Source organism: Sarcophilus harrisii, chromosome 1 (genome assembly GCF_902635505.1).
Source record: "Sarcophilus harrisii chromosome 1, mSarHar1.11, whole genome shotgun sequence".
Lineage (NCBI taxonomy): Eukaryota > Metazoa > Chordata > Mammalia > Dasyuromorphia > Dasyuridae > Sarcophilus > Sarcophilus harrisii.
Window position 1 is genome coordinate 233,778,054 of NC_045426.1, and position 15,092 is coordinate 233,793,145.

A 15,092-nucleotide genomic window follows, 5' to 3' on the forward strand; every position below is an offset into this window, starting at 1 on the left:
TATTACACAGTGGTTTTTTGGAGGTATCTCGCCAGGTTCCTTAGACTACAAACTCTCTGAGGGCAGGGATGCACCCAAAGTCAGCACAGACCTGGAGCCTGCGTTTCTGTAAAACATCTAAACTCGAGGATCTTACCTTGTAGAGTTTGGGCCGGGCAGGACGGAAGTCATCAGGGACGTGCCTCATAATCTCGTGGGGCTCTCCACCCAGCACCTCCCAAAACTCAGGGACTTCCTGTCCCTGGGACAGAAGCATGATCTCTGCTTTACCTTTCCGCTCATTCTTGTTGATCTTTTCTGCAAATAACCTAGTGAGTCGGGAAGAGGAGAGAACTTAAAAAACTTAATCTTGGAGAAGAAAAGGCTTAGGGAAAGAGAGTTCTTGCTGTTCAGTTGTTTTCAGTCATGACTACTTGGGGTTTTCCTGACAAAGATACTGGGCAGTTTGCCATTTCCTTCTCCAGCTCATTTTACAGATGAGGAAACTGGAAGTGACTTGCCCAGGATCACACAGCTAGTGTTTTTTTTTTGTTGTTTTGTTTTTTGCTAAAGCAATTCAGGTTAAGTGACTTGCCCAGAGTCACACAGCTAGGGAGTGTTAAGCGTCTGACACCAAATCTGAACTCAGATCCTCCTGACTTCAGGGCTAGCGCTTTATCCACTGCGCCACTTAGCTGTCCCACAACTAGAAAGTGTCAAGACACAGCTGGTGTCTTAAAGCAGCATTTGAAGTCAGGTCTTCCTGATTCTGAGACTGACTTTCTATCTATTAGGTCATATCGACCCTTTCCCTTAAATTAGAAGTTTTTAACTTTTATTTCTGTCACAGAACCTTTTCTCCATGTGGAGAAGTTTATGGACCACCCCCCCTCCCCCTTCCATCAAAATTTTTTAAAAAATGCATATAAAATACAGAAGAAACATATAATGGAAACCAATTTTAATGAAATGCAATGATCTAGATCTGTGGATAGAGCACTAGATCTTGCTGGGCAAGTCATTTAAGTTCTGTTTGTCTTTATCCAGTGAAGAAGGAAATGTGTCAAATCATTCCGATATTTTATTAAGATATTGGATATTAAAATATCCAAGTTCACAGACTTCCCAAATCTATCCAGGACTTCCAGATTAAGAACTTCTAATTTAAATGTTAATAAAGCTCTTTTAAGGAAAAATCTAACCTCTGTCTCATGGTGATAGAAGGGGGGGAAAAAAGGCATCTAGGCCAGCTCAGGAAGCAGCTGTGGGGTACTAGCCAACAGGGGCCCAGTGTAAAGCAGAGAAGTGAAGAATGAGGGAAGAGACAGAGATAGGTGAGGCCGGCATGAGTTTGCCTAACTAGTAGCCTGCTTCTAATAGGAAAGGTGAGTGGGGGCTAGGAGGGTCTCCTGCACCTGGCTTTGGTAGTACCACTCAGCGTGGCTTGGGCCCCTCTCCAAATATAGATGTCCAGTCCATGGTCCAGGAGGAAGACGAACCTGGAAAGAACCCAGATGGGAGCGTTAGAGGATCACCCATCCCCCTGTTCCTTCCTCCCCTCATCCTCCACCCCTATCTCCACCCCCCACTCCCTCCTTGGCCCAGATAAAACTCCCTGAGAAGGGAAGCCCAGTGACTTGGCTGATCAGTATGATTTAATAGGAGGGCTCCATCTCTGAGGTCTCCTTCCTCTAGCATGGGGGGCCAGCTCCATCAGTGCCCATGGGGCACTCAGCTGAACCCCATCTCTGGGAATCTGAGGACTCACCGAGGATCCAGAGAAGCACCCTTAAGAGGCACAGGCTCCAGTTTGATGTTCTTCTTCCCAAAGACTCGGTACAGCCTGTAGAACTCAAGGGTGGGAGGAAGCTCGTTACCCATGAGGTTAACTCCCCCAGAAGAGCCAGCCCTCTGCCCCCCTCACCCTCATCCTCACCTGGTGATGTAGTGGGTGTCTTCCACAGTGTAGAAGCCGCTGGCTGTGCCCCCCTCGATGTACGAGATCTCATGGTCAAACACCTGTGGAGAGCGGAGTATTGGCGCCTTAGCCCCGAGGCGGAGGCCTGCTCCGGGGGAGGGGGAGGGCAGGCACATGGTGCACAAGGAGTGTGCAGGTATGGAGACAGGCATGTCCCTGAGCGTCTCTGCCACCACTGGGGCCACGGGGAATGTGACCAGGGTGAGGGAGGGCACCCACGTGCGCACATGAAAGGTCCGGGTGTGGGCAGCACCACCCGAATGCGTTTTAATGCACAGGCTCATGGGGACGGGCCTGGGGACAGGAGGTAGTGGCCGAGGGAAGGAGAGGGGTCCCGTTTCTCCTCCCGGGGCCAGGACGTGCCTGAAGGAACTCCTCGCTCTCGTCACCCATCTCCTCCCGGATGGTCCGGCACTCGGCCCCCAAGTAATTCCGAAGGTTGACTGCGTGGATGGCTGAGCAGGCTTTCTTGTCCAAGGTGGACTCCCCACCGATCCAGTAATAGATCTCCCAATTCAAGGAGCCGCTCTCATCCAGGTATGTCTAGAGATGTATGGGAGGGGGACAGGAGGGGGCGCCCAGTCAGCCCATCCACTCTCCTTCCCTCCCCTTCACCCTCGCCCCCAAGCAGAATGCTTTCACAAACCCCCCCCCTCCTCCCCGGGGACCCCATATACATGTCTTCTCTCTCTTCCCCTCGGCCACGGCGCTTAACAAACCAGGGAGTGGGTTTCCTGAGACCTGATGCTCCTTAAGAGCACAAGAGGGGCTCTTTTCCCAGGTAGCCCCCTCTCCCCTCCTGCAGGCTGATGGCCCAGGCCACCCCCAGAACAGCCACCCATCCCAAGGCTGCTCTCTGAGGCCTTCCCCTGCGGGTGCCCAGCTTCCTGTGCCCACGGCTGCAAGCCCCTGGCATTTCCCGCCCCTCCCTGCCGACCCCGCAGACGGCACCTTTAACACAATGTAGCAGTCGGCCTCATAGAACCTGCCGTGCAGAGCCTCATCCACCATGGTGGGCACAAAGTTCTCGATCTGCCAGATGGTGAGGCCCGGCAGCTGGCCCACGTCTTCCGTGAAGAATTCCGAGTAGTCCAGCGGTGGCTTCTCCAAGCCCTGGTCCCAGCGCCTGCCTTTCGTGTCCGACATCTTCACATCCGTGTTCTCCTAGGGATCGGGGGAGGGTTAAGGAAAGGCCCTAACCTGGCACCCACGGGTGGCACAGGGCTGGCAGGGGGCCTGCCGCCCCCCCGGGAGGAGGTAAGAGACTGGGGACGTGCTGCTGACCCTTCTCTCCGCTCTCCAGCCGGGGCAGACCTCCCACTGAACCCCACCAGTCAACAAGCGCTTGGTGAGACCTTACTGTGTGCTGAGTACCAGAACACAGAGAAAGGGGACAACATGGCTGCTACCCTCAGAAGGCTCACATTCTAACAGGAGACAACACGCAAATAAGGATGCGTGGGGAGAAGGGGGCAATCTCAGAGGGAAGGCACATGGTACATTCCCATCTTCTTTCAGGTTAGCCTGTCTCTCCTGACCCAGAAAAATCCTAGACTAGTCTTCCTTTGTCCAAGAGGAAGGTGCTTGGGACAGCTAAGTGGCAAAGTGGACAGAGCACTAGGAGGATGAGTTCAAATCCAGCCTCAGGCATCGGACACTTACTAGGAAGAAGTTTTACAAGAACTTAGCTGGAGAGACCTGAGAGGCTAACATGGCACAGCAGACAGAAAACTGGAGTTGGGTTCAAATTCAGGGTTGTCTGTGTGATCTTGTACACTTACGCTCTCTGAACCTTGGTTTCTTCATTTGTAAAAGGAGTGAACTACGTGATCTCTAAGGTTTCCTGGGGCTCTAACTCAACCAATACCAGTGATCCACAGCTAACCAAAAAGGTCCCCTGCACAATACCAACTTGTCATCTGGTTTTCTACAAAACACAGTCTGGTTAGTCTCTGACTTGTAGATGAATTGAACAACAGTCCTTTTTGCACACAAAGACCCTCTGCTAGCCTGGTCCTAAAACCTTTCCCAAATTCGCTTGTTTGACTTTACCATTATAACAAGAGTTTATTCTTTCTTTTCTTTTCTTTGTTTTTCAATCAGGAAAAAGGGAAGAAGAGATGGAGAGAAAATAAATGCTGGCAAATTGAAAAGAAAAATTTTTAAATAAAAACAAAATGTTCCCCCAACACCTCACTAAACATCCAAATTCTTTTGAGCCCATCTCACCTCCCAGTCCTTCCCAGAAAGCCTCCCAAATGACTCCAACCCTCAGTGTTTTCCCTTTTTGTGCTCCCGCTGGCCCAGTCTAGCACAAAACCACATTCAGTTCTGTATCAGTTTGCAGCTTATCTAAGGGCTTTGACTCTTCAACCAGGCTGAGGTTCAGAGGCCAAGCACTGCCTTCTCCTGTTTTTTTCACACTGTAGAGGAATGCTCAGTAAAGATTTCTGATTGGCTGAACCACCCAGAGGCTCGGAACATGGGGAAATTAAACCATACAACTGGCCAAACCCAACAGGATACTAGACCAGAGCCTCAGACCTGCACAAGACCTAGTGGAAGCAGGAAACGGTGGAAGGAGATGCATTAGGGTCTCCTATTTTTGTGGAAGCAACTGGCTCAAGTGATTAAATTCTCAAAAATCTGTAACAACTAGGGAATGAGGTGAGGCCCTATGTGCCTTTACATTAAAAGGCTAGACACTCTTTTCTAAACCTCTTGACAAAATTTTCTTTCTTTCTAAGCTATTCCTTTAGCTCTACCCCTGTTTCTGGGAACGGGTGAGACACCCCACCCTCTGAACATGTGCCACTCTATACAACAAGGATTTAATGCTTTAAGTCCCAGGGAATAAAAGGCACACCTGTCTGTCATGGGCTCACGTTCCATCCAAGTTGGCTTATCTGCTGCTCCCTGTGTGTGACATTCCAACTCTCACCTTTGGGCTCTTGCATGGGCTGTATCCCATGCCTGGAATTTCTGTTGCTTGACATTGAACAACTCTCTGTGACCTTGTTTGGGATTTTCTTGGCAAAGGCTTACCATTTCTATCTCCAGCTTATTTTACATTTTACAGTGACTTGCCCACAGTCACCTGACTCGTAAGTGCCCAAGGCCTGATTTGAACTTATGAAGATAAGTCTTTCTTGTTCCAAGCCCAGTGCTCTATTCACTGTGCCACCCAGCTACTGAGTCAAACCACAATGCTCTCCCTCTCACTTTTATTGACTAGCTTCCTTCAAGGCTCAGTTCAGGAAGTATTATTCTAAAGGGCCTCTTCTGATTTCTGTGAGCATTAGTGCTCCCCCACCCCTGAAATTATGTTGCATTTTTGGGTATATATTATGTATTTAATACACCTGGAAAGATATTGTATTTCTCAAAAGAATGTATGCTCTCTGAGGCCAGGGGCTCTTCCAATTTTTGTCTATGTATCGCTAGTACCCTGCATGATGCCTGGCAATAAATAATAAAGACTTGTTGAAATGAAAAGGTGATACATTTATTGATAGCCACAAATTCAAACCAACATATCTTAGAAATATAAGTTCCTTAGATCCCATATAACACTGGGTCTTCTCCCCTGTATTATGAAATCTGTGACAGGGAAAGAAGGCTAGAATGGGGACATTTTGGGATGGGATGATTTTTCTTACCTCCAATTTTTTGTTCTTCTCCTGAGCCACCTCTGACATGCCCTTCAGCACCTGCTTTGCTTGGTCATCCTGGGCTGAATCTTTACGTCTCCGAAGACGCATCTTTCGAGCCAATGGATCTTTGGGCCCACTCCCTGAGGAGCAGATGAGAAGCACAATCAATACTGAAGGTAATGATCTCACACTCATCATATTGGCTAACATTACAGAAAAGGAAAATGACAAATGCTGGAGGAGATGTGGAAAAACTGATACACCAATATATTGTTGGTAGAGTTATGAACTGGTGCAACTATTCAGAAGAACAATTTGGATTTATGTCCCAAGGCTATAAAACTCTATGTGTGCTCTTTGACCCAGAAATACCACTAGAAGGTCTGCATCCCAAAGAGATCAAAGAAAAGGGAAATAACCCATATGTGCAAAAATGTTTATAATGGCTCTTTTTATGATACAAAGAATTAAAAATTGAGGAGATAGATGTCCAACAATTGGGGAATGGCTGTACAAACTGTGGTATATGATTGTGATGGAATATTATAAAAAATGACGAGCAGGATAGTTTCAAGAAAACCTGGGAAAACTTATATGAAGCAAGCAAACGAACATTATACATAGTAACAATAATATTCTAAGGATGATCAACTGTGATAAACTACTCTGATCAAAACAATGATCCAAGACAATTTCAAAGGACCCATAATGAAAATTGGTATCCACCTCCAGAAAAAGGTCTAATAAAATTTGAGTGCAGATGGAAGCATGTTTTTTTTTTCATTTTCTTTCTTTTTGTTTCGCAATATGGATAATATGGAAATATTTTGCATAAATTTGAATATATAATTGAAATTATATTGCTTGCCTTCTCAATGGATGAAGGAAGTGGCTAGAGGAAATAAGAGAATCTGGAACTCAAAATTTTAAAAAATATGTGTTAAGAATTAAAAAAAAAAAAACAATGAAAGGAATAACTCAGCTCTTAACAGAGAGGTGATGGGCTTAAGATGCAAAATGAGCCAGATATTTTTGGATATGGCCAATATAGAATGTTTTACTTGCCTATACAAATATGTTACAAGGGTTATCATTTCTATTTACTCTTTAGGGGAGAGGGAGAGGAAAAAAATGCTTGTTCATTGAAAAATTTATAATCAGAAAAAAAAACTGGAGAAGGAACATGACTTTAAGTCAAGGCTTATCCTTCTCAAGATTACCTTTATGAGGGACATTGGATAATTCAGACCACACCATAGGGTGTCCTAAAAAATTCATGACACAGAAGTGATACGTATAATGATATATGTGTAATACACACACACACACACACACACACACACACATATATATATGAGATATACATTTTAGATGGAACTAATGTGGGAATTTATTTTTTTAATTAGGCTTATATGTTATAAAGGTTTTGAATTTCTTTTTTTCTGAGGATGAGATGGAGTGGGAGATCTAGGAGGAAAAAACTAAATTTAAAAAATTCTTATTACTATCTACTGAAATATTATCTCTTCTAAGGTTAGAAGACAGATTAAGCACATCAGCACCCCTCCCTGTCCGCCATACTCCAGCCCAATGAAGGGCCCCTGGACCCACCTGCACCAGCAGCGGCCACGGTAGCTGGGGAAGCGCCCGCCAGACGCAGTTGGTTCTGCAGCGAAAAGTCAATATTGTACCATTCTGAGGAATGGTCTGCTGGTTTGGGAGGCATCACCAAGTTGGGGTTCTCTCGCACATCCAGGACCTAGTGGTGAGGGTCAGAGGAGAGGAGAATGATAACAACAGTAGCTAGTACTTTAAAGTTTGCTAAGCATTTTACAAATATTACATTTTATCCTCATGAACACCCTAGGAGGTAGGTGATATTATCATTCTCATTTTACAGATAAAGAAAATGAGGCAAATAGAAGTCAGGTGGCTATCCCAGGCTCACACAACTGTTGAATGTAAGAAGCTAGATCTGCATGCTGGTCCAGGGCTCTACCCACTAGACTACCCGGATGTCTCTATTTTTAGTGACAGAAAGATGCTCCCCCAACCCCACCCCATTCTTAGTTTTGCTCATGATACTGGGTCTTAACCCCAACTCTCCTGAGCCACCTCTGACATGCTCTTCAGCACCTGCTTTGCTTGTTGGGAAAAGATAGGGTGAAGCAGGGGCAAGAAGCACAAATACACCACCCCAGTGAATTCAAACAATCCACAGAATGACTGGATCCATGGCTGGTGTTCAAACTTCAAGCCAACCAAGGAAGACTTTCCAGAAAAACTCCTCTCTCCACCAATAGCTCATTTCATTAACCCATTTCCAATACTCTTAAAAGTTCATTATCCTAGTAAAAACAAGAGAGACCCCTGGCAACAAGGGAACTATCCCACATGAATCTAATGGAATTTCTGAGAAGAAAATAGCAAATATTAAAAAGTTAGAGAAGAAAGGCACAGCTAAAAATGAGTAGACTTCTGCAGTTGAGCTCTTGATGAAAGTTCATTTTTCAATTGTGTCTGACTTCTGGTGACCCCATTGGAGGTTTTCCTGACAAAAATATTGCAGTGTTTGCCATTTCCTTCTTCAGCTCATTTCACAGATGAGGAAACTAAGCAAACCAAGTTAAGTGATTTGCCCAGGAAGTATCTGAGGCTGGATCTGAACTCAGGAAGACAAGTCTTCCTCATTCTTAGGCCTGGCACTCTATCCACTGCACCATCTATCCACCCACAGATTGATCCCACCAGAATCCTATAATTTCTTTTTTGCTATTTTTCCAGAAAGATATTCTGCTTGGTAGAACAGAATTTTTCCTTAAATTGTAGAGCTGAATAACAGAATTTCTCCTTAAATTGTAGAACTGAATACCATCCAAGGATGAATAGTTCTAAGAGAATAATAATGACAAGGAGGAGGAGGAGGAGGATAATTATAAAATAGCTAACATTTATATAGTGCTTGCTACGTATTAAAATCTATGCTAAGTGTTTTACAATTATTATCTCATTTGGTCCTTACAACAACCCTGAGAAGTCAATGTTATCCTCATTTTACAGGGTTGAAAGACTTGCAGGGTTACACAACTAGGCAGATCTGAGGCTGTCCCTAGGATCCCCAGCTACTTAAAAGCATATCTTAAAGACTTCTTCAAAGGTGTTTGGGGTGGGGATAGGAAGATTCAGACCTGGAATTTTATCTATGAAGAGCTAGGACAGTTCATGGGAGAAGCCTGATGCAGGTAGGCCACACATCGGGTTAGTGACTTGTCCAGGGGAACTCTCAGGATCACCTACTACAAAAACCTAAATGTTCTCACTCCAGACTCAGTGATAAAAAAGGCCTAGGCCTTCACTTTTATCCCTCTCCTGCTATGTGATTAGCACAGGCCTTTCATTACTTCTGACTCCACCAAGTTTGCACCCAGGACTTACCTCTACTTCCGTCAGGAAGTGGATGGCCTCAGGCAGCGTCACCAGTCGGTTCTTGTTGAGGATCAACTTTCTCAGTTTGGTGCACCTGTGGGTACCAAGCAGGGCTGCTGTCAGAACTGGGACTTCAGACGTGTGGCTCCCAGGTGCCCCGGAGCAGAAGCTCTGAATAAGTTTCTGCAATATCATTAGCCATATAAAGCATCCCCCAAAGCAGACTCTTAACCACCCCCAAAAAGTCCGTGGATAGAGTTCAGAAGATCTAGTGAACTCAGAGAAGAAAATATTAAATCTTTTATTGCTGTTATTCAGCCGTTTTTCCGTCACGTCTGACTCTTCATAACCCCATTTGAAGCCTTCTTGGCAGAAATACTGGAGTGATTTAGCATTTCCTTCTCCAGTTCATTTAACAGATGAGGAAACCAAAGCAAACAGGGTTAAGTGACTTGGCCAGGATCATGCAACCAACAAAATTCAGCATTTCCTTCAATTATTGGAAAACGTTATACTGAGAAGGGGCTCACAGGCTTGACCAATCAACATTTATCATAAGTCTTCTAAGAGCCAGGTATTGTGCTATATGCTGCAACTACAAAGAAAGACAGTCCTTGTTCTCAGTCTATTATTTAATCTAAATTAGCAGCATACTAGAATCTCAAATCTTATGAATTTCATGACACACAAAAAATTAAGTCCTTAATAAATGGGCAAGGGATGTAGAAACCCGACCAAGCCAGCTACAGGCCTCTGCTTAAGCAGCCAGCATGACATCACCCCCCTCCTACCACCTTTTCCCCTAAGCCTCCCTTTGGGGGAAAAAAAAAAGGGTTTCTCTTTTGTCTAAACTTAATGTACTCTGTGTTGATTTGATGGTCTGACTTAGTTTAATATATGGTTGGTCTGGGGGCAAGATGGTCTAGCTACTAAAAACATAAACAAATACAAATCACTATTCTAAAATCCCAGGTCATTGAATCACCCAGAAAGATTGTGTGAATTAAGTGCATTGGACAGTGGCTGGGTGACGCAGTGCATAGTGGATAGAGAAGACTCATTTTCCTGAGTTCAAATCTGGCCTTAGATACTTACTTAGCTGTATGACCCTGTCTTTTTCAGTTTCCTCATCTATAAAATGAGCTGTAAAAGGAAATGGCAAACCACTGTAGTGTCTCTGCCAAGAAAACCTTAATCTCCTAGGATCAAGAAGAGTAAGACAGCTGAAGAATGACTAAACATGAGTTAATAATGAACAGCGAGGGAAGGTGCAATTTGGAGTCTTGTTTTAATGATGAAACCTGCACAACAGAGGTATTGGGAATCTGATGCCTACAGATTAGAATGTAATTGGGAAACGTGACAAAATAAACGAAACTACACTACCACACAGCTCGGTGCAGCATTGAGAGCCATGTTGGAAGTCAGTAAGACCCAAGTTTAAAGTGGTCACAGACTGGACAAGTCACTTAACCTTATTTCTTTTAACAACAACTTAATATTCTTTTGGACAGCTTGGCGGCACAGTGGCTAGTATGCCAGGCCTAGGGTTATCTTTTTTTTTTTTTTTAAATTCAAATCTAGGTCCAAATTTGTGGTTTTCCAAATCAAAATGTGGCCTATAAAGGATTTCTTTCTATCTGAGTTTGATGCTACTATATAGAACCCAGCTGCTCTAAAAGGAAAGAAAAAAGTAAATGTAGGTAAACTTAAGAATTATTTTTTTATCTCTAAATTGGTAAAGATGGGAGCAGAAGTAGGGAACGGACCTGAGATATTTCACTGTTCTAGGGGCAAGGGTTCTTAACTTGGGGTAAAGTAAACTTTAAAAAAAAAAATCTGATACCTCTATTTCAACGTAATTGATTTCCTATGCAATTTTCTTTTGTGCATTTAAAAACATAATCTGAGAACAGATCCAAAAGTTTCATCAAACTGCCAGAAGGATCCATGACACCAAAGAGAACCTCCACAAAGGTTCTAGGGAAATCTGATTGAGGAATGTCCTTTATCAACAAGTAAGGTAGGTCAGAACCTTATCTAGAACTTAAGAGTCTTAGTTACAAGAGACTGGCCCAGAGTCACACGGCAAATAGAAGTCAGCCAGGATTAAGGCCAATAGTCTAATCATTCTGCCCTTATAGCATTAATTATAACAAAACTTTTTTTAAAAAATTAATAACAATAATAATGGCGTCACCTTCAGTCCTACTGAGGACTGGAGAGGAGAAAATGAAATGTCAGGAACTTTAGGGGATTCACATGACTGGTAAATGGCAGGAATGGCTCTCTGGTCTAGAAATGGGGAACTCCTACCAATGCAATTTGGCACCTTCTTTGTGACTTCAACAAGCTCTGGAGAGTTGCTTTGGCTAATGACTTGACTGGAGCACACAATCTTTATGTGTCTGAGGTAAGAGGTAAACCCAGAAAAAACCAGATAAACCCTAAGGTCAGCTCCCCATCTAGTATGCCGTACTGCTTCTTTATTACCATTTCTGCTATAAACAGCCATCATGAGCTATATCTGAGCATCCAACCCTTTAACTAGGATAGAAATAGGAGATGCCCAACCCATTCAAAAAAGGAGTCACATCCCCAAATTCATCATGAAGTTTAGAGGGATCAAAGCTTGGGATGCCAATCCTAAGGACAGAAGAATGGCAAGGATTTGACCAACAATAGGACTCTCAATATTTCCAGGATGAAGTGAACTTACCAGAGGAACACTATTACATTCTTATTTGACATAATTGGTTTCTTTTTGTATAGTGATGTTCCAATTGGTACAAATGCTGAATCCTGAGAAGTGGTCACATGCATTCAAATATAACATCAGGAATTAGAATTATATGAAATATGTTCACTGGTTCCACATGCTGTTCAAATTCAAATAACTAAGTCATTTCACAGGATTCATTTTTTACACCAATTGAGTCCTAGCTACACTTAGGACTACACTTTTAACACTTAACTACACTTAAACATATTGATTTTGAGAAGGGATGCTCAAGTTTAAACAGAATGCCTAAGGGGTCCATGACCAATAAAATAAAAGTCACAGGCTGAACAAAAGTAGCAATTGGGGTTTTTTAAACCATTAGTCCCAATCAAAGGAAAGAAGGAGAAAAAGAAGCAGATTTCGATTACAATGGAAAGGACATTAAGTCAGACATATATCTCAAAGCTTAAGATTAGGATGAGTGTCCTAGACTGATTATGAACTTTTCCTTCCCTCAGGCCTGGTGAACTTTCCTTCCCTTAGGTCTTAGCTGAACTTTTTTAGGAGGGAAGAGGGTTTGGGGAAAAGGGATTAAAACACATTTTCTCACCCAGGCCTTACCCCAGCCTCCTACCTGCACAGGCTCTCAGGAATGAGTTCCAAGTTGTTGTTGGCTGCCATGAACTCCTCCAGGTTGGCCAGCTTTCCAATACTGGAGGGGATGCCATCAAAATCCACTTTGTTGGAGTTTAGGTATAACTTTTTCAGCTTAGTCAGCTTGCAGATGGCAGACTAAAGAACAAGAGCTCTGTTAGGGCCAGGCTTATGTATGGTCCACTGGGACCATACTTCTCCCTGACCCCACCAAAAAAATCCAGAGACATCTCCCATATGGGAAGTGGATAATATAAATTTCTCCCATCCATTCTCTACTTCTTTCTCTTCTCCCCCAAAGACCATAGCACTAAATTTTCCCCATCTCACCAGATTATACTGTATCATCTACATTCTACTTCCTAGGAGCACGGCTGCCATCCCTTTCCATTCCCCTCTCCAAAATGTCCTGGCTGAAGTCTAGGTCATGGGTGCATGAATAACTCACTGGGAGAGAGGTGAGCTGGTTTCGAGACAGATTCAGTGTCTCCATCTGGATCCACTGGTCAATGCATAGAGACAGCTCAGAGATCTGGTTGCTGCTCAAGTTGAGGCGGCGAAGGTTGGGAAGGGTGTACAGGCACTCAGGCACCCAGGTCAGGTCATTGCAGGACAGGTCCACATCTGTTTGGGAGGATGACAGCACTTATTTGATAAAGAAGGGCCAGACTTTAGCAGAATGGGAAGAACAGACAAGAAGAGACCCAGAGCTTTACTCTTGCCACCTGGGGTTCCCTTCAACACTACTCTCTCACCACGAATCCAACGCCAATAAACCTCTTCCTTGGCCCTAGATGAACAGGAGGAAAGAGGCTTTGGGGCAGTAAAGAATATTGGAGGAAGAGATCTCTAGAAGCCTGTTCCCTCAATGACTTAATCAGGTCATAACCCCTCTGGTTAAAGCTAAGACTACATTTTAAAAATAGAATTTACAAAGCACTTTTATACCTGCCATCTCACTAGATGCTCAGAATCTAGGCCCAAGACACAAAGTAGAGGAAGAACAAATATGAGGCTCCAGGTCTTTGAATTCCCAAGCTGGTGCTGTCTGTGTCTCTCTTCCCTTCACTCCCTCCCCTATCCTAAGGGCCACTCCCAGGCCACGGGCTGCCTCACCTGCAAGGTTGGTCAGGCCCTCCAGGCTAGTAGGAAGGTTGCTCTGGATGCGCTGGGTGTTCCGGAGGTGCAAGGTCTGTAGGGCTGTCATTGCAGGGAGCTGCCTGGAGGGGAAAAGAGGGGAATAATGTAGATAATAAGAAGGGGAAGGAGGAGGGCAGAGGGTTGAATGGAAGGAGAACCAGGGAACCAATACCTGAGTTGGGCATGCATAAGGGGGTTGTTATTGAGAATCAGTGTCTGCAGATGTACAAGGCGTCTCATCTGGGGGGGCAGGCTTTCCAGCTTGTTGTCACTCACATCCAGATACAGCAGGTCAGTCAGGTTGATAAAGAGTTGGTTGGGGATGTTATCAATGCTAATGGGGAGAAGAGAGGAAATCACAGCTCACCTTACCAACCTATTTTAAAATTCTGCTTCTCACCAAATTCACACTGTTCTTTCCTTCTTTCCCCACTCTGCTTATCCCTTATTATCCTTATTATTAATGGTCAACTTCCAAAGTCTGGCTTTCATACCTCCCCCATCCTCTTATCAAAATGATTCTTTAGAGACCATCTCCACTGAAACACTCCCACCTCTCCCCCACTGCTATTTCAGAGAAGCTTCACATTTCCCAACCTCCCTGGGTTTCAATTTCCCTACATGTAATATGTGATGCTAAGATTAGATCAATTGAAAAAAAAAAATAACATTAGACCATTTGTAAGGACCCCCCCCCCCCCTACTATTTCCAAAGCCTGGCTTCTATCACCTCGTTTATCGAAATTGTTCTCTGGAGCTTTAGGATACTATCTCCACAGGAACATGTCCACCCCTACCTAAATACATGATGATTCTATATGTGTGTGTGAATATTTATAAATAACTATAGAAGGGATCCCTGAGACAGCTTTAGGCCAGGAAGATAAAGGTAGGGAGGAAGATGGAGGCCTCTATCTTCCTCCCTCCCCCCTCTTCTTTCCTGTTCCTCTATGTGACCCGGGCTGGCACCTGTTGTGACTGAGATTGAGCACCAGCATGTTCTTGGCATTCTCCAGCTCCCGGGGACATTCTGTCAGCTGGTTGTAGCTCAGGTCCTATGGGTCAAAGGTAAAACAGACGATAAGAAAAAAGAATCCTGGTACCTCCTGCAGCAATCCTGCCACCAGGTGAGCCTCTATAATACAGGTTTGGGGAGGGTAGGAATCCTAAGAACCAGGTTCATCAACAAGGGATCAGAAAATGGGATGATAATTGCGCCACCCAATCTTGACCTGAAGAAGAGATATAGTAGCAAGTCCTTTCTTTTAGCAGTAGGGCTAAAGAAGGAGGGGGCAACGGGTATGTGGACTGTAGCATACACTGTTAGACTTGGTCACTAAGTCAACTGGTTTTTCTTAACTTTTTTTTTGTTAGTGGTGGTGAACATTCCCTCAGAAAGGGTCATTTCTCTGAAAGAGAGGTAAGTATTGAACAATATTTCATTACATTAAAACAGAAGGCAACGATTAAGTTTACACAAAGAAAATAATAAAAACAAAGGGGATGAGATCTCTTGTCCGTTAGAACCATTCTAATATCT

At 44.1% G+C, this 15,092-nt stretch overlaps 1 protein-coding gene across 2 annotated transcripts in view; it reads right to left on the reverse strand.

The window, feature by feature from the left end:
- The window catches only part of FLII (FLII actin remodeling protein), a 39,846-nt gene that overhangs the window by 9,004 nt on the left and 15,750 nt on the right, over positions 1-15,092 (reverse strand). For both annotated transcript variants that reach the window (XM_031938552.1, XM_031938560.1), the window contains exons 5-18: positions 14,522-14,607; positions 13,725-13,886; positions 13,529-13,632; positions 12,861-13,036; positions 12,393-12,550; positions 9,046-9,130; positions 7,222-7,369; positions 5,617-5,750; positions 2,909-3,121; positions 2,321-2,500; positions 1,916-1,998; positions 1,748-1,822; positions 1,395-1,478; positions 137-308 (exon numbers count right to left, since the gene is read on the reverse strand). In XM_031938552.1, coding sequence (XP_031794412.1) covers positions 137-308; positions 1,395-1,478; positions 1,748-1,822; positions 1,916-1,998; positions 2,321-2,500; positions 2,909-3,121; positions 5,617-5,750; positions 7,222-7,369; positions 9,046-9,130; positions 12,393-12,550; positions 12,861-13,036; positions 13,529-13,632; positions 13,725-13,886; positions 14,522-14,607 — 1,860 coding nt within the window. The remainder of the gene's footprint in view (positions 1-136; positions 309-1,394; positions 1,479-1,747; positions 1,823-1,915; positions 1,999-2,320; positions 2,501-2,908; positions 3,122-5,616; positions 5,751-7,221; positions 7,370-9,045; positions 9,131-12,392; positions 12,551-12,860; positions 13,037-13,528; positions 13,633-13,724; positions 13,887-14,521; positions 14,608-15,092) is intronic.